The 22,362-nt window shown below is 34.2% G+C and overlaps 2 protein-coding genes across 3 annotated transcripts in view; one reads left to right on the forward strand and one right to left on the reverse strand.

Annotated features, from left to right (window-relative positions):
• LOC106057219 (galactose mutarotase-like) overlaps positions 1 to 8,749 on the reverse strand; it is a 34,262-nt gene extending 25,513 nt beyond the window's left edge. Inside the window, exons 1-2 of the mRNA XM_056023499.1 lie at positions 8,597 to 8,749; positions 535 to 665 (exon numbers count right to left, since the gene is read on the reverse strand). Of these exons, the coding sequence (XP_055879474.1) occupies positions 535 to 665; positions 8,597 to 8,682 (217 nt within the window). The 5' untranslated portion in view covers positions 8,683 to 8,749. The remainder of the gene's footprint in view (positions 1 to 534; positions 666 to 8,596) is intronic.
• A 1,361-nt stretch (positions 8,750 to 10,110) lies between these two features.
• Positions 10,111 to 21,594, forward strand: LOC106057211 (heterogeneous nuclear ribonucleoprotein L-like). Of its 2 annotated transcripts, XM_056022570.1 has the most exons (18): positions 10,111 to 10,263; positions 13,253 to 13,368; positions 13,473 to 13,521; positions 14,113 to 14,151; positions 14,247 to 14,323; positions 14,440 to 14,512; positions 14,595 to 14,680; positions 14,795 to 14,891; positions 15,201 to 15,267; positions 16,257 to 16,301; positions 17,066 to 17,137; positions 17,232 to 17,380; positions 17,470 to 17,619; positions 18,464 to 18,585; positions 18,727 to 18,931; positions 19,325 to 19,382; positions 20,289 to 20,384; positions 21,158 to 21,594. In XM_056022570.1, the coding sequence occupies exons 1-18, from the start codon at positions 10,204 to 10,206 to the stop codon at positions 21,214 to 21,216; spliced, it is 1,620 nt and encodes a 539-aa protein (XP_055878545.1). In that variant the 5' UTR covers positions 10,111 to 10,203; the 3' UTR covers positions 21,217 to 21,594. The 2 variants fall into 2 exon arrangements, with proteins under 2 accessions (XP_055878545.1, XP_055878546.1); XM_056022571.1 differs by lacking the exon at positions 16,257 to 16,301 and having other exon boundaries at positions 10,112 to 10,263.
• The last annotated feature ends 768 nt before the right edge of the window (positions 21,595 to 22,362 follow it).

A 22,362-nucleotide genomic window follows, 5' to 3' on the forward strand; every position in this document is an offset into this window, starting at 1 on the left:
TTTTTAAAAAATCCTTATTTTATTTTTATAATTATTTTGGGAGGTGGGGGTTATTGTTTAAAATTAAATAGTATCTCCATTAATATTTGATATTTTATTTATTTAAAAAATATATATAGGCCTATTAATTAAGTAGTTTTATTTAATATCAGAATGTGAAGCAATATTTTGATGATAATGATATCAAAACTAAAAAATATGACACTTTAATATTATTTTTGTAAAATACTTAATTTTGGAAAATAAAATAACAAGAATTTGTATTATTAAATAAATCCTAAGTCAAAAATAATTCTATAAAAACCTTAGGCACAAAAAAAAAATACAAAAAAATTGAAAAGCCCACTTTTACTTTTAAAATTTAAAACATATTGATTGCCCCCCATGTGAATTTTGTTTTTAGAAATATATCACTTTATGGATTCGGCAAAGTCAAATATAAAAAAAAACATTGTCAAGATGTGCTCTGGTTTTTGTTCCTTTGTCAAATATTTGCAACATACACTGTGAGTTAAACTATAAGCATTTACAAACCTTCAACAGTGTTGAAACCTAAATTGATATCATTGATGACTCCATCCTTATCTGGCACATTAATCTCTGAAATAGTTGCTCCAAAGTCAAGGATTTTGATATTGATTCCATGGCTGTTTGCTAAACTGTAACTGTAAGGAAAAAAAAATAAGTTAAAGGAATATGGATGGAAATGAGATTTAAAAAAAAAAAAAACTTTTATCTATTATTTAACCTTTAACCCTCATTAATAATTTATTTAGGTTAATGAATGATTGACTTAATAGTATGCATATTTTTTGGCTAGTTGGCTATCTGGTCAAGTGGTAGGCACTCTGGACAGTCATCTTGATGGACTTGGGTTAAGACCCTGCCTACCACTATCTCATGACTTCCTGCGGGAGGTTTGGACTATGATGTAATAATATATGTAGACTAATTTGAATTTAAACTGAGGTCTGCTTGTTAATGAGTTGCTTTATTTAGAAACAAAAATATTAAGACCAGTATTCGTTACCCATTTAACTACAAAAGGTCCCAGTGCTGTCCAAAGGTTTTAAAAAGATGAAGTTTAAAGGCTCTACTAATGCACTAATTGGCTGGGAAAGTAAAGGCGGTTTATGCTTGAAATGTGTTTTATACTGTCAGAACTGTGCAACAACTACATACAATAATTGCACATGTGCACTAAAAAAGTTTTATTAAAACGTGTCGCCATTGCATTTAATGCTAACTTCAGGCTATAGCCTACTCCACAATACTGGATCAGAAAGACAAATAGGCTGCGGGATGGTGGCGTATTAATCTCGGTGATGACTGACATTTGAATTTCTTCTAAGTACCTGATAGGAAAAGTAAAACGATTGGTCGTTCTGCTGGCCATATGACACGCTCGTTAACTGTCGACCATAGAAACAGATGAACTTTACACCCCACGATGACCTGCTAACCACTGTCAAAAAAACGTAAACCCAAACTCTGTGGCCACAGCACAAGGTCCTCAGTGCTCGAAAAGACCTTCCTTCAAAGAACAGTACCAGGAAGAAGATGAAGACAGAAGGCGATGGGAAGACAAGATCAAAGAATGGAATGGCCTGTCATTGAATGAAATTCTATCCATGGCAAAGGACAGTGAGGAGTAATAATTATAGCTTTTATATAGCGCTACTTTCATGCTCATAGCATGCTCAGAGCGCTTTGGTCCAATCTCATTTGTAGACCAGTGGGGGGAGGGGGGAGAGGGGGTATCTAGGAGAAGGTTTTCCGTGCTGTCTTTAGGTGCTCAGTAAACACAACTCTGCTCGAGTCGGGTGTCGAACCTCGACCCAAACCAAGCCAATTGTACTTAGCCTCTCAACCACGTTTCCCAATGGAATGGAGAAAAAATGTTTAAGGATTCTCTGTGGTGCACCAACGATCCAACAGACTATGGGATAGGTGAAGGTAGATGGATAAATAAATAAAAGATTGATCGAGTGAGAGGAAGACTATAACGATGTTCACTCTCATCCACGCTATCACCCACACTATCATCCACACTATCACCCACACTATCATCCACACTATCATCCACACTATCACCACACTATCACCCACACTATCATCCACACTATCATCCACACTATCATCCACACTATCACCCACACTATCACCCACACTATCACCCACACTATCACCCACACTATCACCCACACTATCACCCACACTATCACCCACACTATCATCCACACTATCATCCACACTATCATCCACACTATCACCCACACTATCATCCACACTATCACCCACACTATCATCCACACTATCACCCACATTATCACCCACACTATCATCCACACTATCATCCACACTATCATCCACATTATCATCCACACTATCATCCACACTATCACCCACATTATCATCCACACTATCATCCACACTATCATCAACACTCTAAACTAGCTACAAACAGAACTTCCCGGCGTCTCAAGGAAGACTATAAAGTAACGCAAGAAGATCTAACTTAACAATAAGGCTTTCCTTCGAGTGTATAGATTAAACAAAGGCAAAGCTAGCAGCGCAAGTAGATCGACCTTTAAAGTACCAGTACCACGTGACCGAGCCTCGCTCGGATGAATAATTTGTTAAGGAACTGGATATATAACCGAAGTCATTTTTGTTTAAATATTTTTGTAATTACGAAAATCGGGTAAAGACTATCAATCTGAAGAGTTGCTTTTTCGTTCTGTCAGTTCTGAGTGTAATTGTACATGGCGATTTGAATAGAAAGTCTCTTTAGTCCCCCCAACAGTATAAAAAAAAACACAGCTCACGTTGTAACGTTTTACATTGCAACTTTTGTGTAAAACGATTGGGTTGTTATTGGCTTGGAAGAAAGTCTTTGCAGTGTAACTTCTAAACTGCTTACGTTCTGACATTTAATATTGCAATTAGTGTATTCATTATGGCTTTAGTAGGAAGCATCAAGTGATGCAAAATCTCTACGTTATAGGGTAAAACGTGCACCTAGTAACAAAGTAAAACAGCGCATTTTTCCCTAAGAGACTTAAAAACATCGCGTTAGTATTCTAAAGAAGCGTTATTGTGGGGCATCTCTGTTACGCCGACCACCTTTCAGCTCACTAAAAATGAAAGATTGCCTTTGGCATATGTTCGTCCCCCATACGGGATAAGTGCAATACAATAAGATGGAGCGCAGATGTTTAATTAGGTGAATTGATTCAATAAAACTTGTTATTGTTTGCAAAGAAATGTAATAGTGTACTGCTGTAAGCGGTGTGAAGTTTTTTTCCCTTTGACGTCACATAGAAAAAAAAATTTCATTCATAAAACATTCTAGCCAAAATTAATTTTTCGATAATGAGACATTTTCAAACCGATATAACGGTCGACCTCAAGTTTTCCCGATGTGGCCAATGAGTTGAGAATTTTTTTCTCATTAATATACATAAACCTTAAAATTTTTAAGAAAATCGTTAGAGCCGTTTTCGAAATAAAATGTATATATATATATATATATATATATATATATATATATATATATTGTTATAAACCTGGTGGTGGCACAGATGGGGGTAGTGGTGTGTGTGTAGTCAGCCGACGCAAATCGCCCCAGGCCAGCGCTAGACGAGCGGTCAACCGTGACGAGTTACGACGGTTAGCCGAGACGAGTATCAACATGAAGGTTCGAGTAGGATCGTCGTCGTGAACAGAGCTCAGGAGCGTCACGAGGGATGTAGTCATCTGACTACCTAGAATGGTCGAACGACGTTCCGCCCGGTTCTAGAAGGCCAGCAGGGACCCTATATAAAGAGCGAAGGTATCAGAGACGAGCCAGACACAACTTCTCGATCTACGGTTCGTTACGACGGCTCAGTACAAGTCCGAGAAGAGACAGAGAGACCTGTGCAAGAGTTGATACGGCGATGCGGCGATTAACGGAGAGATATTTGTACAGTCTTGTGTTACGTGCTGCCAATTGTACAGTATTGGCTGTTATTTTATTGAACATTAAACTGTTAACGTTATTTGGAGCCCTGAGTTGTCAAGTTCTTTCAGTTGGTGGGTCGTGTGGTGCAGTTTGCAGAGAGCCTGGATAGCGAGATTCGTAACAATATATACACACATACATACAAGGATTGCTTGCTTAAGAGTGTAGGATAGGGACAAAGTCGGACCTGAGATGCACTAAATAAAGAAACTTGAAATCAACACAAATAATTTTATTTAGACCCCATGAACGTGTTGGTGTCAATGTTGTTGAATTTAGCCTACACCTGGATGAAATAAAATAATTCTATTTTTTTTTAAAAGCCCGCTAAAAATGCTAAAATAGCTTGTGACTTAGCGATGGCTATGCTAGTGGGGCTCTGCTGATACTGATGCCTTAATAATGTTGTTTGAGTGCTAGCCAAATAGCAATGCGATGCAATAGCCTCCTTCAGTCGCGAAGCCACTATGGATCATCTCATGGTAATGAGATGAATGCCTGGGCATTAGCTGAGGTCGGAACGATGTCTCCCACACATGATCCCTCACCTCTCCACGCAGCTGATGTATCCAAAGGAACGGCAGAGCCGATACAGTTTGGGGTCAGCGGCGTCGCAAGTTCTGCCAGGCTGTAGCAATGGGTGCTTCAAACTGCCTTGGGTCGCCATCTCCTGATTTTTTCCTCAGGGTTGACTCCCGAAGCCTTTCCCATGCAACAGAGGTTTGAATTCAGAGTTTTCCTTTTTCTAGGTTGGTAACCAGCCATGGCTAACGAGCCCCTCCTGCCAGAAGTTTACTGGTTAAGGCGCCAGTTATTCGCCTTTGCCCCTTCTCCTGTTAGTGAGAACGATTCCGCCGGACTCAATATCTGAGCGACACGTGAAGGCCAGTAGTTCAACTGGTTGTCAGAGTCTATTTGAGACGCATGCTATTGGAAGCATTTTATACGTAGTGGAGTGCTTACATCCATTACCAATTCCGGCAATGACAACCTTGCGGAACCAAATAGCAATGCACATAGTGCAGATATGTACAATCTAACAGAATTGATTGGCATTTCTGACAGTAACAAATTAAAAAATGTAATGTAAGGAAGCTAACAAATCCAAAGAAGCTTGGGTTAGAGCTCCAAGAGTCTTCGACTCAACTCGCAGGGCATTTACAAAAAAAAACAAAGGTTGCTACACTGCTTATCTCTCAGTTTAGCAAAGTCATTTTGGAATAATTTAGATATTTTGCAAACCATGAGGTGGCCAGAATTGTAAATCCATATACGCGATCTAAAGTTCGGAGTTTCCCAGAACTGTGACAACCTTGACTGATTTTGAACATAGCGCGTAACGGTGCTTCAATAATTAGAAATACGAAATCAATCCTGGAACTCTTTGGGAACAACTTTTAGTGCCTGTCAAAGCTAACCTACAGACTCAGTATTGATCGCATTATTTCAGCCTTTGTCTAAAGAAATCACTGATAATACACACAATGGATATCGATGTCCTGGTGAGTTTTCTTTTATAGCTTATATCTATATACAAAGAGATTTAGACCAACTGTGTACAGCCAATAGTGTAATAGACAAGATAGATCTAGATCTAGTCTAGATCAAATGCCCTGTCTGGCGGGTGAATGTCGTGGGCAAAATTGTTAGGCTATAAATATAGATCTAATCTAGATCTACATCTAAATTAGATGTCTAGGCTAGTGAGCAATGCAAAGACTTTTAACTCCTAAATGCGCAGAAACAAATACTATAGGTGCACCACAGCCACAAGTCAAGCGTCACAGCTAACTATTTCAAAGACTTTTACCCCTCCCCCCTTCCCCCCCCCCCCCCCCCCCCCATGAAAAAAAAATTTGGTCAATTTGGACTTTATTTAGGGACCCCTCAGCTCAAGAAAACATTAACAAACTGGAACAGACATGGAATAAAGCAGTGAGATTCATAACAAACGAATATTCACATATGACTAGAGAAACACAAAATTTAGAAAGCCTTTAGGATAGAAAACTTAAAAGTAAAATAGCAATTATTTATAAAAAAAAACACTGAACCATAATCTTCAAATACAAAAAAAAAAAAAAATACCCAGAAAGACACAAAGATAAGGCACATTCCTCATTCAATGTGCTAGGACAAATTTGTACGAATTCTCCTTCTTCCCTAGTGCTATTAGAACATGGAATGGGTTGCCTGAGCCAGCCAGGAAAACCAGTGACTTGGCAGAATTTAAGTCATTAGTTAACATGCATGACTAAATGCATGACGTGTACGACGTAATCCTCTTCATTTTTGAAGTTACGTCTGTATTTTATAAGATAAGAAGATAAGGTCATCAAAAACTTTTACTATGGAATAACATGTGCAACGGATTATAACACACATCATCCTAATATAAGTTGGATAAACACAAAACAAAATCAAGCAATTCAATGTTCATCTCCAATAGTGCGTTTCATCTCCAATGGTACGGTCATCTCCAATACTTCTTCTAGACAAGAGCAAATGTTTCAATGTTTCGCCTTTGTTTCTTCACATTCTTCTCTTGGTACCTTAGTGCTGCTATTTTTATATGTTACATGTCATGTTTATTTATGATCGCATTGTTTCAGCCCTAAAAATCCCAAAATTCAAAATCCTATTCTTCACTGAGATTCAAACCCAGGACCCCAGCTAAGGAAGCCAAGTGCTTAACCATTCATCCTCCTCACCCCGTATAGTTGAAGGGTAGATATGATGTTTGAAGTTGATAATGTCATTGCTTGGGGTCTTTGGCACGTCATGTCTTAATTTGGTTGTCCGGATCAAATAACAATGATGCGCCTATTCCACGAAGGCTAGCAACAAAAGTCAGATTATTTACAGACGATTGCATAATATACAGAACAATAAAAACAACACAAGATACAGAAATTTTACAAAGAGAATTAGATGAATCACAGAAATGGGAATCAAATTGGAGCATGTCTTTCCACCCAGAAAAATGTCAGTTATTAACTCTTTCTCTCAGTAATTATTTACCACATTCTGGTGGAATCAACGCTGGTATCGTCAGATAGGAGAGAGAGTTAAGAGTAACAAAAAAACTAAAACAAATTAATTCCACTTATCTTATTCATGGTAAACCAGTAACACAGACTAAAAACGCAAAATACCTAGGTGTTATGATAAATGAAAAGCTGTCATGGAATCCCCATATATTGATGAAACTATCAAAAAATCAAACAAAGCATTAAGGCTTATTAAAAGAAATTTCTATAAATCAAATAAGAACATAAAACTAAAATGTTATTTAACCTTGGTTAGGCCAATAATAGAATATGCATCCTCTGTTTGGGACCCCTCAACTCAAAAAACATTAAGAAACTGGAACAGACACAAAATAGAGCAGTGAGATTCATAACAAACGAATACTCACATTTGTTATAACACCTTTAGTAAAATCACTAAATTTAGAAAGCCTTCAGGACAGAAGACTCAAAAGTAAAGTAGCAATTATACATAAAACACTGAACCATAATCTTCAAATACAAAAACAAAATTTAATAAAATACTCAGAAAGACACAAAGATAAAGGCAAATTCCTTGTCCCATATGCTAGGACAAATTTGTACAAATACTCCTTCTTCTCTAGTGCTATTAGAGCATGGAATGGGTTGCCTGAGCTAGCCAGGAAAACCAGAGACTTGGCAGAATTTAAGTCATTGGTTAATATGCATGACTGAATGTTTATGTTCTTATTTGATTTATAGAAATTTCTTTTAATAAACCCTAATGCTTTATTTGATTTTTTTTTTTAGTTTCATCAATATGTGGATTCCATATGACAGCTTACACATATTATATACACTTCATAGAGACAGAGGCATTTTAAGATATATTTTTTTACTACCTGTAGCATGTACACTAAAATAATCATGAATAGTAGACTAAAACAACCAAGATTAATAATAAAATATTAACTATTCTATAGAATCTAATTTAGATAGTCTATAATACTAAATAGCATAGTTACTAGTACTAGATCCATTCTATACAAGCGCCTAGTCTATCTACTAATTTAATATCATTATAGATCGAGCGGATGATTTATTTTCGATTTATACTTTTTGTATTATATAATCCTATACTTGATCTAGAGCCATATTATGTATAGTTTTGGTATATCTAGTATATCTAGTATACAATATACTACTAATTAATAATAAATATATCAATAATAAATTAATATTAATCTTAATCTATAATATATATATATATATATATATATATAATTAGCAATAAACAGTCTTACTAGCTAAGTATAATAATAATACTTAGTCCTAGAAACAACAAAAAGTGTATTATTATTAGATTTATCATTATGATGAATATGATTGATTATTTATGAGGATAAACAACGGTATGATCTAAACAACTATGACTATAGCATAAGTAGTATAAGACAGTATAACTTAAGATTAGCTGACTAGACCTCTATAACTATAACTATAACTTACTATTAATAAAGTATAAGACATAATAAGAAGAGCCTGGAATCATAAGAAATTTAATCATAATTATTATGTATAAATTTCGACAATATTTTACCAAGTAACTTGTTGTCCATCTTTTGTTTTACCAAAATAATCGTTAGTGATTTTCATTTCGTATAGACATCTAATATGATCTAACATAGATTGATAGATCTTCGTGGTCTTGACAAAGATCTTGTAGTGTTTTTATTTTATTACCTTTGAACTAGCTTGAAGGGTCATGGGTCAAAGTTCGAATTAATCTACTGCCAGGGACTCGGATAACAAAATATGTTAGCCAAATAAATATTTTGTCGTAACTGTAATTATAATATATTTTTCATGTTTATCATAAATCCCGAATTTATCCTTAGGCTTAAGCCTGAAAAAAATGACAAAAAAAAAGATACTTGTAAGGTGAATTACATAGATATCAATGTCCTTAAGTAGTAATTTGTCAACAAACAAGTTATGTGAGATTGTAAAACCCTTTAAAATAGATTTAATTTCTCGATACGGGGAGCTGTGTGCATGAAAGTGCTGGGAGGGGGAGGGGTCAATAGAAGCGCTCTCACGACATCCCTACGAGCTCCTTCAAGGAGTGTGATATTGACATTCACGGCTGTGATGCACTAGCTTTCGATCATGGAGTGAATCTTTGAGTGTCGGAGTCACGAGATATGAAGCAAGGAGAGTTGCCAACGCGAAAGAGCGCCGAACCACAAAAAAAGAAGCAGGCCTATCTGCAACTGACCAAATCTACCCATGCCACGTTCGGCCTTTCAAAGCGAAAAGTGACTTTACAGTCATCTTCGAGTTCATAGGAAATGAGAAATGTGCCCATCTTCGACCACGAAGGAAGAGCTAGATCTATATATATGGCTTGTAAATGTGTCCCTGAGCCGAAAAAGTTTGAGAACCTCCGATACATAGATTCCAAGTGAAAAGCGGCTATCTAATATTACCAAAAAAAAAAAAAAGACGCAATTGTGTTTACATTAAAAGGCGATTAGATCTATTTCTTTTAGCTCGTCTAACATTGGCTTTGAAGAGACATGCCCCATACTTCGAGCGTTGGCTTTGTTTTTTTGTACCATTTTTAGTGAGATCTCAAACACTATTTACTATTGATAATGATTTGCTGCTCTTCCGAATATGAATAAATTATCCACATTAAATTGTACAATTATATTTTTAACAGGTCTACATCAATTCTGCTCTATTACTATTACTCAAAATTCAAAAGAGATTAGACTATATAGATCTAATAGAGTACATATAAATCTAATATAGAAGTAGCAAGTGACGGAAGCGTTGGGTGTACAATTTGTACTCTACAGTTACGATGAGCTCAGTGAGTTGTGGGATATCCATCCGTCGAGTTTCTAAACGAGGCTCTGAATATTCTAAAAAGAAAATGACAGATAGGATTTTGTGAATAATTGGTTCATTACTTAAACTTTGGCAGTAAAAAATTGGATTGATTAAGATTATTCTTTAAAATAGTGTTAAAATTATTTTTTAAAGTTTAAATCTCTTTTTCTTTCCATCAAAAAATTTAGCAACATTAATTATAAAATTAACCGTTGGGGCACAATTAAGATTGAGAACTTGATCTATAAATAATCTGGATCTTGTTGAAAAATCTGGCTTTCGAAAGAGCTATATTTTATTCCAGTAATCATGGCAGACAATTACGAGCATTCTAATAAGAGACAAAGGACTGACGATGGTTCTAGAGGGGTTAGTGGTGCATTTAAAAACATACTCTAGATCTCTTTTTTTTTGTTTTGTTTTGCTAACAAACATTGAACCAACTCAACATGTTAACGTGTTTGGTCTGTTACTTTTTAAGTCTATCTAGATTGACTAGATTGTCACTAGATCTAGAATCTCAATCTGAATCTACCTCATCAAAAAAAAAAAAAAAAGTAATAAAACAAACTAACTAAAAAACTATGACAGCTGCCTGCATGATAACTATTAAAACTAACATAAAAAGTATTAAAATTTAAAAAAGTGTTGAGTGTTCACTCAATGTTGTAAACTTACTCAGTTACTGACTCTTGACTAGTCAAGACTAATAAATAGATCTAGACCTAGATCTCTGTAGAATTTATAGAATCTAGATTCTAGATCAGGGGTGGGCAACATTTTTTTCTAGTGTCCCTACTACTAGTGAGGGCTGTCATTTAAAAAAAAATGGGGGGGGGGGGCGCATAGAACATTTATACTAATAGTAATATTGTATTATACATTTGCATCGCATTTTCTATACTATTCTATACTCCCAATCAGGAACTACAACAAGAGTAATTTCTAAAACTAATTTTACTAATAATTTTTTTTTTCATTTTACTATTGTCTTTTACATCTCATTTCACCACAATTTTACAGTTGTATTAATGTGAAGTATTTAACTATTAGCACTTAAACATAATGTTCAGGAATTGTGGAACTGGCTTACTAGTTGTTAATGACATTAATGTTATCATCATGACTGCTTTCAAATTACAGCGAGTTAACATCGAACTGTTCCTACGCTTGTTTATTTTCAAACAAGAAAATTCTTGTTCACAGATGTGGAACCAAACAATATGAAAGTTTAGCAGCAAAGTTTTTAAGTGTGAAAATGCAGCTTCTGGCTTCCCATAAAAATCCCATGGAAAAACTGACTTAAATTTCTCTTACAGGTCATCATTAGTATTGAATTATGTCCTCAAGAGCTTAATCAGCTTCTGTGCTAAATGGTGTACAGAGTGTATTGAAAACTGGTTCCAACTTCTTGTCTTGAAATTTTTATTTCAAATTTCACAATCGAGGAATCCAAATAAGCCTTGTACTTTTCCGAATTTCACTCTAGAAATAGTTTCACCTTTTAGTAAAGGAAAATTACAAAGCATGTTTTCACGTGCTTACCTGAAGAAATGGGAAAGCTTTGTTTGAAAAGATTTTACATGCACATATATATATATATTTCATCCCCAAACACCTCATTGCAATTATGTGCACAAAGTCTGTCTTCCTTGCTTCATTAGAAATATTAGTAACAAAGTCACAGTCAATGTCCCTTAAGAAACATGACAGTCTCTTTCTTAAGATCCTATACCCTTCTCTTGCCCATGCTAAACAATCGGAAAGTGATATAGTACAAAACATCTAAATGTTTAGTTTCAAAATCTTCAAATACTTCTCGGTCCAGTGGACCACACGTGGTCCGTAATTTGCCCACCCCTGATCTAGATCTATTCTAAATCTAGTAGAATCTATCTAGATTTTTAATAATTATCTACTGAAATCTACTCACACTAGTAGTGACTAGTCACTACTGATCTAGAAAGTTAAGAAAGCTAAACTTGCGACTTGAATTAATTAGTCAACTAGTCTAGATCTAGATATGGACCACTAGATCTATTCTAATCTAGAATAGTAATAAATACTAATAATAATTGCATTTAATGGATTTTGGTCAGTTTTGGAATTATTTTGGATGATCATAATGATGTAGATTGTAGATCTAGAAATACTTGTATTAAGTTGTAGTCTTTGTGAGTGTTATGGAGTGTAAGGCACTCTACTCAACTCTACTGTATCTTATATCTTAGATGTATTATAGATCTAGATTAATCTAGATTGTTGATTACACTGTCACTGGGACTGTATGACCATGTCAATTAAAATCAGTAAAGTTAACTCTTTGACTCTGGAATTATTTTCCACATTTGGACTGAATTAATTTTTCGTCATTTCAGAGTGCGCTACTTTGCTTCGATATAACTTGTATAACATTTTTATTTATTATTGGAAAATAATAAATTTGATATGTATAGAATTAAAGAGAAATGCATGCTCTTTCTATTTCTTAAATTTTCTAGCTTGCAAATTATATTGTTGTTGTAATTCTGGGTTGTGATTATAAAAATGAAAAACTCACAGACATTGAAAATATCCATCCAAGTGCATGTAATAAGAAATGTATTGTCCGAATTGAATCCAAAGAACTTTTTTTCTCATTTTTATCCATTTATTTACAGAACACAAGAGAAGAAACAGCAATAAACACAAAAAATAATAAACTGGAACTAATAATCTAATGTCACTACTTTAACGAAAAAGCCCATAAAAAAAAACACACTTGAAACAAAAAACTTTTACCCTTAAAACTAGTATTAGTGTCTATGGCATATTTATATTTTATATTCTTGTAAAGTTCTTCATGTACATAATATATAAATATTTTTTCTAGCTGCGATATTCATGGAAGCAGTCAATATGCATGTGTGGTTCGACTCTCATCCAGCGCAAACGTAAACCGTTCTCCCTGACCTACAGTGTTTACATACTCTGTCTTTCTTCATAGTTATAAGTCTCCATTCTCTGAAAATGGATCTTCTTCTTCCAGCAGGGGTGTTCAATTTAACCCTATGGTCAGCATAGCTATTTATTGTTTATAAGCCCTTTTTCTTTTTTGGATATTATTATCTTTGTCCCTCTATAATTTGACATTCTTCTTTGGTGACCCCACCATCTCGGCATTCATTTTTTAAATGTATGCAACTATTGTAAGGCTTTGATTTTGATAGTTCTTGGTTGGTTCATACAATCCATTATAGTAGTTATCAGTTTATAATAATGTTGTTTTAATACATGAGATTCTTGTTGAAAAACTCAGCAAAATCAAGCAAAGTCAAATAGTAGACACATCTTTCAGATACCTTTTTTTCTTCTTCAGGAAATTGAGAATCGTTTTAGGCCTGCACCTTCACCCTGCGTTCATGTGCGAGGCCTCTCAGAACATGCCATTGAAGGGGACTTGGTTGAGGCAGTACAACACTTTGGAACTGTCAGGTTAAAAAAAAAGATTTTTTATAATTAAACTTAGCAAGAATATTATATATATAGTTCTTAATTTCATAATGATATTAATATATTTTTGTTCTCATTATATTTAGAGATGTTATGCTGATGCCAAGGAAACGTCAAGCACTTATAGAATTTGAGGTAACTGTTTAATTTTACACTTTTAGTGATAGTAATTGACTAAATGATAATTTATTGATATTCTAAGTGAATTATTGTAATTACCCCTGTCATATAAGATAGCTAAACCAATGTCTTAGAATTATTAGGGGCTCTTTTCACCATTGTCTTAGAAATTTGACATGTTTCACCAGTGTCTTGGCATTTTGAGAGGCTTCTTACACCATTGTCTTAGTAGTGTATTATATAAGATAAGATAGTGTGAATAGTTCCAAACCAATGACTTTTTAGTATGGAAGGCTGTTAAACCCTACACTTGGAAGTGTTTGTTTAAATGGTTCTAAGCTAATAACATGGTAAAGTGAATGTTTCAAACCTATGTCTTTGTGTCAAGAGGTTGCTTAATCTTTGTCATTAAATTGTGAGAGGCTGTAAGAATGGTTCTAAACTAGTGACTTTAAATTATGGATGACTTTTATACTGTCCTCTTGATAGTGTGAATGGGTCTAAACTCTAGATGGTTTTAAAACTATTGTCTTGGGTGTGTAGTCTCCTAAATCAGATTTGATTGTGTCATTAGTAGTTTTCTAATGCTTATCTTTTTTATTTCAGGATCTCAATGGTGCTAAAAACTGTGTGGATTATTGCTTGGTAATAAAATACTTTACCTTACTTAGACCTTAAATTTCTGTCATTGAACTAAAGCCTTAGATCTGTCACTCAATCTGTCTGTTTGTGTTATTCAGCAGGGGAATTCTATTTATGTCGCTGGACAGCCCGCTTTCTTCAACTTCTCTCTCAGCACCAAGATTCAGAGACCAGGGTATGTCATTTTACAATTTCTTTTTTCTGTGTCTTTAAATAGACAGGGTTTTTTTTTTTCTTTTCATTTTACATTGAATATTTCCAGTAACCTATACCTTTGTTGTTATTTAACAGGGAAGAGGATACCAGACCACCGAATCATGTACTTCTGTTCACCATTTTGAACCCACAGTATCCCATTACAGTAGTAAGTTGAACGTTTTATAATATAGTACAAGTCAGTAGAAAGTAGATGAATTGGTTAACAATGAATGTTGTTTGCTGCACAGGATGTGATGCACACTATTAACAGTCCATATGGTCAAGTGCTGCGAATAGTCATCTTCAAAAAGAACGGTGTTCAGGCTATGGTTGAGTATCCTTTATATAAAAGAGAAACTAGTATCTTATTGATGGGGCATTTAACTAGCTGTAGATAGCTTAAAGTTAGTGCAAATGATGCAACTTGTTAGTCCTTAATAACATGAAGATTTGACACTGTGGATTCTGCCAAGCGTGCTAAACAATCTTTGAATGGAGCTGATATTTATTCGGGCTGTTGTACACTAAAAATAGAATATGCTAAGGTAAGATTTCTGTTAGTTGGTTTATAAATGTCATTTTGACAGCTCCAAAAAGAAATTACAAATTAAATCATTACCTTAAACTAAAATGTTTTTCAACTTTTGGAACCCCTACTAAACTATGCATCCGTAAAGAATATTAAAAAAAAAAACAGAACAGATGAAAAATATATATATTTGCATTAAACTACTGTAAAATCATTTCTAAAAAGTGTTGCATTTTAATTATTGTAATTTCAGTCTACACCAGTAACATATTCTCACTTGTAATTTCAGTCTACACCTGTAACATATTCTCACTTGTAATTTCAGCCTGCTCGCTTGAATGTGGTTAAAAATGATAATGACAGTTGGGACTACACTAATCCTTCACTGGGAGGTAAGTTATTTTGGTTTATTTTATGTCTTTTTGTTGAGTTGATTCTTGCAGTTATCAGTTACACAACTTTTAACTTTTCACATTTATTGCCTCATGAACAACAGGACATTTTTTCTACTGCGCAACTCTCATTCCGACATGGTTTAAATGGAAACTATCACTTTGTTCAAAACAGAACACTGCAGATGTTCATACACTCATTGCAGGAGTAAACACCACTATGCTGCCAAAACACCATCAAATGCTGTATACTCTGTAAACTGACACAACGAAGACATAGGAACTTGCGTTCCACAAACTGATTTTAACACAAATTGGATACCATTATTATAAGCACCAAATACAAACAGACAAAATAATGCGATGATTCTCCACCTACAGTGTTTCATTCTATGATCTCTACTGTGCAGTCATATGTTTACATTGCATCCGAACAGTCAAGAAACATTAAACAGTCTTGGAAATGCTGTAATAGGATTCCATGACATTGGAACAAGCTTTGTATCAGCTTCTATTTAAACATCTTTCCTTTCTTTGCATACAACAGGACAATGAAACTTAGTCTGTTCTTCAAAAAAAAACAACTGAAGCACCAAATAAATGCTTATTCCGACGAACATACTTTTTCCATGAACTCCGCCCTATATGACATTGAAAAGTGCATCGCCCACTTGCATACAACCACCTGCAGCAATTTCAAATGAACATTTCAAATTCAAGACAACCACAAAAAAAAATATTTAAAATCATTTTCACTCACCAAGCATTTTGGTTGATGCATTTTTTGTCCGTCTCACAGAGCAAGCAAGGGCACGTAAAGAGAGTGGTGTTGCTCGATTAACTGTGTTCAACAGCATCGCTGCTCATCTAAGTTAATTGAAGGGGTCGACGGGTAATGTTCATCCACAACTTTAAAAAAAAAAATACACTTGACTCCCTCTTCCCCTTCTGTGATGTATTTAATGCCTAATTTTACTATCATCTACTAGCAGAGAAAAATGGAACTTGTTTGGCCAGGTCATGTAATGACTTAGGTAACAGAATTTTTTATACTTAACATTTTATGCAATAATAATGCATAAATAAACAGGTATTGCCACTAACTTACAATGAGTTTTCTTGTATATATAGATATTTTTGTCACTGTTGATTTATAATCAGTGTTTGATACCAGTTTAATCTTTCTATTTTTTTCACTGGAAATAAATTTCTTGTAAATAATCATTGACATAAACATGATTTAATTTTAAATTTCATTTACCTTGCTGTAATACATATATATATATATATAACCAGTTGTAATCTAAATCTAAGAATTGTTAGTTATCTAGCTTTAAACAACTGGTTACATATTATTCAAATGTTGACTGAGGAAGGGAAAGTATTTGAAACAGAAAGGTTTAGGAAACTAGAAATAAAACTAGGAACCTCTTTATTTGTTTTCCCTCCTTTCCCCTCTGATTATGTCTAGTTAATGCAAATAAATATATTTAGATTTGTTTCACTCAATTTCTATTTTAAAAAACTTAATTTGACCCTGTACTCAGAAAGTGAAGTAATGCACAGTATATGGACTATTAATATTAAATTTTTATTGTATTATCTTAAGCAAATTATAAAGAATTATCATAATTATTATACATATCTCTGATATAATTTGTTAATTTTTCTTTTATAATCATAGTTTTAATAACTTTTGTTTTTATCACCTTTAATAAGTAAATATTTGTTCATTTAGGAGGAGCAGTAAGATGTGTAAAGTTATCTCAGTAATTTATTTATTATATTTTTTTGATAGGTAAAGAATCACCGGTTCGTGGTCAACCACTTTTACAAGAGCCTCGTTTTGGTAGTGCTCCAGCTCCTTATAGTAAGATCATTTCTTGATTTCCTTTGCTGATTGTGAAGAGAGAGAGAATTTATGATTATTATTTTTTTCATGTAATTCATCACATGTTTTGTAGATGGCCCAGCTGGCACTGGTTTTGGCGGAGGCCCTGGAGGTCCACCTGGTTTTGGTGGCGGACCTGGGCATTACTATGATGAGGGATTTGATGGCTATGGAAGACCAGGTCCATTTGGTCCAGGTGAACGCTTTGGACACAAAAATGGGGTAAGTAACTGAATTAATATCGTATAGGGTTTACTAGTTGCAGGATTTTGATTGTGACTATTTCTGATGTATGTTCTTGTGTTCTCTAGCCTGAGAGGTATATTCGTGGTCCCACTGTTAACTATGAGGGTACTGCTGGAGCCCAAGGTGCTGTCTGCATGGTCTATGGCCTTAACATGGATAAACTGAACTGTGACAAACTCTTCAACCTGTTTTGTCTCTATGGCAATGTTGTCAGGGTAGGTGTATGTTTACTTTTTTTTTTTCAAGGTTGCCGCATGACCTGGAATTATGTTTTAGTCCAAGTAATCCTCGAAACCAAGGGAAAATGTATTCCTTGAAATATAAAATAAAAATGTAGAATTAAATCACCCAAAATAAACATGTTAAAGTTTTGGTCATAGGTTGAAAACATCTACATCTGGATCATTATTTTGATTTTGACACAATCAATATTAGAATCTAGATCTATTAGAGAACTTTCATTTGTCTCAGTTAAGTAGCTATGAAATGTAAGAGACTTTGGAAAGATCCTCTTACGTTCATACAGACAAACAACTGAAGAACGATATCTCCACTTATGAGGAGTTCTCTGCCACTAATCAGAAGAATGGCATGTAGCCAAGCAATCTGTTGGTGGTGTGGACTATTTGATGATTGTTAAGTTCATCGTTAAAAAAAAAGGGATTGAAAAGTAAAGCAAAACTAACTGATGCAAAATCAGAAGTACTCTACAAATAAAGAGACAGTGGACAGGGCTTATCTATTTGAGTGAAGTAAGCAGAAGAAAGAGGTCCTAAATTGATACTGCCTAAGACAATGCCTTTAGTAGAAATTCACAAGAAAAATCTGGAAATGTTCAGATTGTAAAAAAAAAAATATACAAGAAAATTTTGTTTAAAAAAAAAATGCTTTAATTTTTAAATTAAGTTAGCATAACCAAGAGATATCTTTTTCTGTTTGACTTATGACAAGGTCACATCTATATAAATCTCATTAAATGATTTTTGTTTCGGTTCACATAAGTAACCTGGAAGTTTTAAAGCGTGGCAAGCCCGTTTACTATGTACACTTTATATTTAGATCAAGTTCTTGAAGAGCAAAGAAGGTTCAGCCATGGTCCAACTGGGTGATCCAATCTCTGTTGAAAGAGCTATTGCTAACTTGAATAATGCATTCTGTTTTGGAAACAAACTTCAATTAAGGTAAATGTTTAACAGTTCATTAATTTTACAATTTGTCATATAAGTTCTCTTTGAATCCATGTTTGACTTTTTCCCACTAAATGTTTAACAGTAACACTAATTAATGTACTTTTTGTCTCACTAAATATTTGCTTGTCCCAGCATGTCCAAACAAGCCTTTCTGCAAGAAGTTCCCAATCCTCATGATCTTTATGATGGGACAATATCCTACAAGGACTACATGGGCAACAGAAACAATAGGTTTGCCAATCCAGAAGCTGCACAGAAAAATCGTATTCAGAGTCCATCCAAAATTTTACACTTTTTTAATGCTCCACCCACCATTACAGAAGCTGAAATTTTTGAGGTACGTTTTTTTTTTCTCACTTGGCTGTCTCAGCCATACAGCCATTTCCAGAAACTAAATATAGATTTAGGGTCTAGAAAATGCAAATGGTTCCCGTAAATCGTAAAAGAAATTAGTAGGGCTTCATACATTTTTTTTTTTTTTGTGGCTTTAGTCAATTACACATTGAATCACTCTAAATGAGGAAACCTTGAACTGTATTATACCTTATGTTCTACTTAAAGGTCAAGTTTTATTATCACGAGTTCCTACATCACATTCAATCAAGAAGTAGACAAGTCACTCATTGTGACCTTCCTGTTGATGTTTTTTTGTTAACTTTGTAACATAATACCTTACAATAAAAATGTTTTGGTTATTATTACATAATTTTTTTTATTTTTATTTTTTCAGTTATTTGAAAATGCTACTGGAAAGCGTCCATTAAAGATGAGACTGTTCCCATCAAAAAGTAAGTTTTTTTGGTGTTTTTGTTGCCTATTACTAGAGAATTCATGTCCAGTTTATATTTATCCACACTACTCATTTTTAAGTTAAAAAAATATCATTCATATTTACTAGAGTTATGAAAACGCATATTTAAAAAAAAAAAAAAAAAAAAATTGTCAATCACTGACAACGGGTAAAGACTTCATTCTCTAAAGTTTAATTCCTATTTAGCATCGGTTCAGAAACTAGAACATGTCAAAATGTTTGAACTTCTAAACCCACTATCTTTACATACATTCGCCATACCAAACAGTTGAAAAAATTTACCATGTGAATTGTTAAGAGCACATCCCAGATGAAAGTATTTTGGTCAGGGTAGAAAAGAAAATATTGTAGGCTCAAGGCAGTATGATAACATAGTTAAAATGACAAACTAATCTTAAACGTTTTAGATAAGTTTGAGTTTAGTGAAGCATGTTGTATGTCAATGAGAATGGAGTTCCAAATCTTTGTTTTATACACTGAAAAAAAAAAAAGACCTGCAATCCCTCACTTCTGGGGAGAGAAGTGTAACAACGTTAGCAGTCTGTTCAGTAATGTGTATAGCTGTTTGCTCATTTCACAAACAACCTTTTAGCTATGAGTGGAAGACATTTGAAAAGGTATCAAGAAAAACTCCAGAAATATTTAATAAATATTCTTAAATCGTGATCATTCATAAACCATTTTTAAAAATCTACCAAGTAAAAAACTTTCACATCTCATCCCAGATTTTTCAAGTCATAAGAGTTGGTTTTATTAATGGAAAACATTTCAATTTCATTGTATATGTGAACAAATCAAAACTACAATGCAAGTTAAAGCCTTGAAATAGATAGGTTTTTTTTTTTAAAACAAATATATTTATTTGCTTTTGGTTGTTCCCCAGCTGAACGTAGTAGTACTGGCTTGATTGAGTTTGAGAACAAAGCTGATGGCATGGAGGCTTTGATTTTGGTGAATCACACTCCCATCAATTGTGCAGGTACATTGATTACTAGCATTAGCCCTTGATCTGTTTTCTTTCCACAGGAAGCCTGTCTAAACTATATGAAGCTTTTGGAGTTGAATAGTTTTATTTAGCTGGATTTTTTTTTATTTGAAGTTAACATAAACAAGTAAAAAGGTTGCCTTTATTAGTTGTCGAGGAAAGACAAATCATTGTAACTCACTGAAGCATTAGTCAATATGAGGTGGACATTGCATAGTATAAACATAATGAAACTATATATATGTGTATATATAATTAGCTATAACTACAAAAACTAACATAGTGCTACATTTATTAGAGTCTTGAGTTACAACAGTTCAAAAATGCAAGTATAAATAACTTTGTTAGATTTACAGCAGCTAACGTAAAGCTTGTTAGATTTACAGCAGCTAACGTAAAGCAGCTCCTATAAATCACTTTATTTAGAAGTGCACCATGTGGCCTAAAACCACAATTATAAGTCATCCTTCAGTTGGATCATTTCAGAGAAATATGAATTATATGGGCAATAGCTTTGGTCAGAATGATGTCCCCCTCAAATCAGTTTCCCCCCTCTCATCGCAGCCCAAAGGAATGGCATGTGACATGTGGAATCAGCAGTGTTGCAGGCCAGAGAGTAGAGCACTATGTGCTTCAATCTGTGTAAGGGTCACCAGCTCCTGATTTTCCCTCTGTGTTGACTCCCTAAGCCACCTTATTAGGACATCAACTACCCTAAAACTTGAGTCTGCTTGTAATGTACTGTTGAACTCTCTCTCTCTTCTCAGGTGGTAAGACTCCATTCATCTTCAAGTTGTGTTTCTCATCCATGCCCATGGCTATGTAAATGTGCTCCCAGTGTGTGTCATCAGTGTTTCCTGTCAACAGTGTTGTTTTTAATGAGATCAAAACTTTGTTTACAATGCAATTTGTCAAGGTCGCTGTTGTCTAGATGTTGACTTAGGTACTACCATACAATAAATGAACTGGATATATCTGGTTGGATCTTGATTTCTTTTCTTTGATGAATGACAGTGTACGTTTATTTTATAACATTTAAGAACTGGATATATCTCGGTTCATATTTTTTTTTCCGGGAATAATTTTTGTTTATTTTATAATATATAATTAAGAACTGGATATATCTGGTTTGATCTTGATTTCTTTTCTGAATGATGGTGTATGTTCATTTTATATTATATAATAAAGAACTGGATATACCACCTGTTTGATCTTCATTTCTTTTCTTAATGATTGTATGTGCAGTTATATTTGTTTAAGACTATGAACTTATTTTATTTTGAATTCTTCTGGCTGTTGGTTGAGACTTGATCAACAAAACACACCATGTCAAACTCAACTTAAAGGTCATTTACAAACAAAAAGTGTTTGTATTTAAAGTTACTAAATGTGAGGTTAATGTTTTCACTCATTCAGTGTTTTTGGGCATTAAAAAGAAGTTATTTCTTTACAGCTAAAATATGTTGTTGTTTTTTTTCTTTGGTTTAAGTTGTACCGGATGTATACTTAAGTTTTGACCATTATGTCACTGTAAGGATTCAACTCGCAGCCAAGCTTCTTCCCAATAATGCTAGTGAGGTGACCAGATATTCTGGGAAGCGAAAGTGGGACGTAAAAAAAAGAACAGGCTCAGATTTTTTCCCAGCAATATTGCCTTCAACATTTCAAGATGTAGGCCTACAAACACAATCATTTAAATAATTGCAGGCTTTCTCCGCCTGAACCTGTCTTATAGGCAGTTTTTCTTTGAATTACATGGTACTCTGCACAATTTTTGTAAAAGTTTACGATTGTCGCTGCTACATACTTTTTCTAACCAACTCTCCTCAGAAGATAACTCCAGAAACACATTGTCCCTCAATAAACAAAACTGCTACATGGAATATTTACACAATTCAGTGCTCGGGTTTTCAAAGAAGCTTTTGATGGGACACTATTCATGTGAAAAGGAATATGATTGCTAAGTCACCAC

The sequence above is a fragment of the Biomphalaria glabrata genome, chromosome 3 (assembly GCF_947242115.1).
Source record: "Biomphalaria glabrata chromosome 3, xgBioGlab47.1, whole genome shotgun sequence".
NCBI lineage: Eukaryota > Metazoa > Mollusca > Gastropoda > Planorbidae > Biomphalaria > Biomphalaria glabrata.

Bases quoted from the DNA above. Each gene is read 5' to 3' on its own strand.
- LOC106057211 (XM_056022570.1), top strand. From the start codon at position 10,204: ATGGCAGACAATTACGAGCATTCTAATAAGAGACAAAGGACTGACGAT. The intron at 14,681-14,794 runs GTATCCTTTATA...AATAACATGAAG, and splicing joins GGTGTTCAGGCTATGGTTGA to ATTTGACACTGTGGATTCTG. The intron at 17,381-17,469 runs GTAAGTAACTGA...TGTGTTCTCTAG, and splicing joins GCTTTGGACACAAAAATGGG to CCTGAGAGGTATATTCGTGG.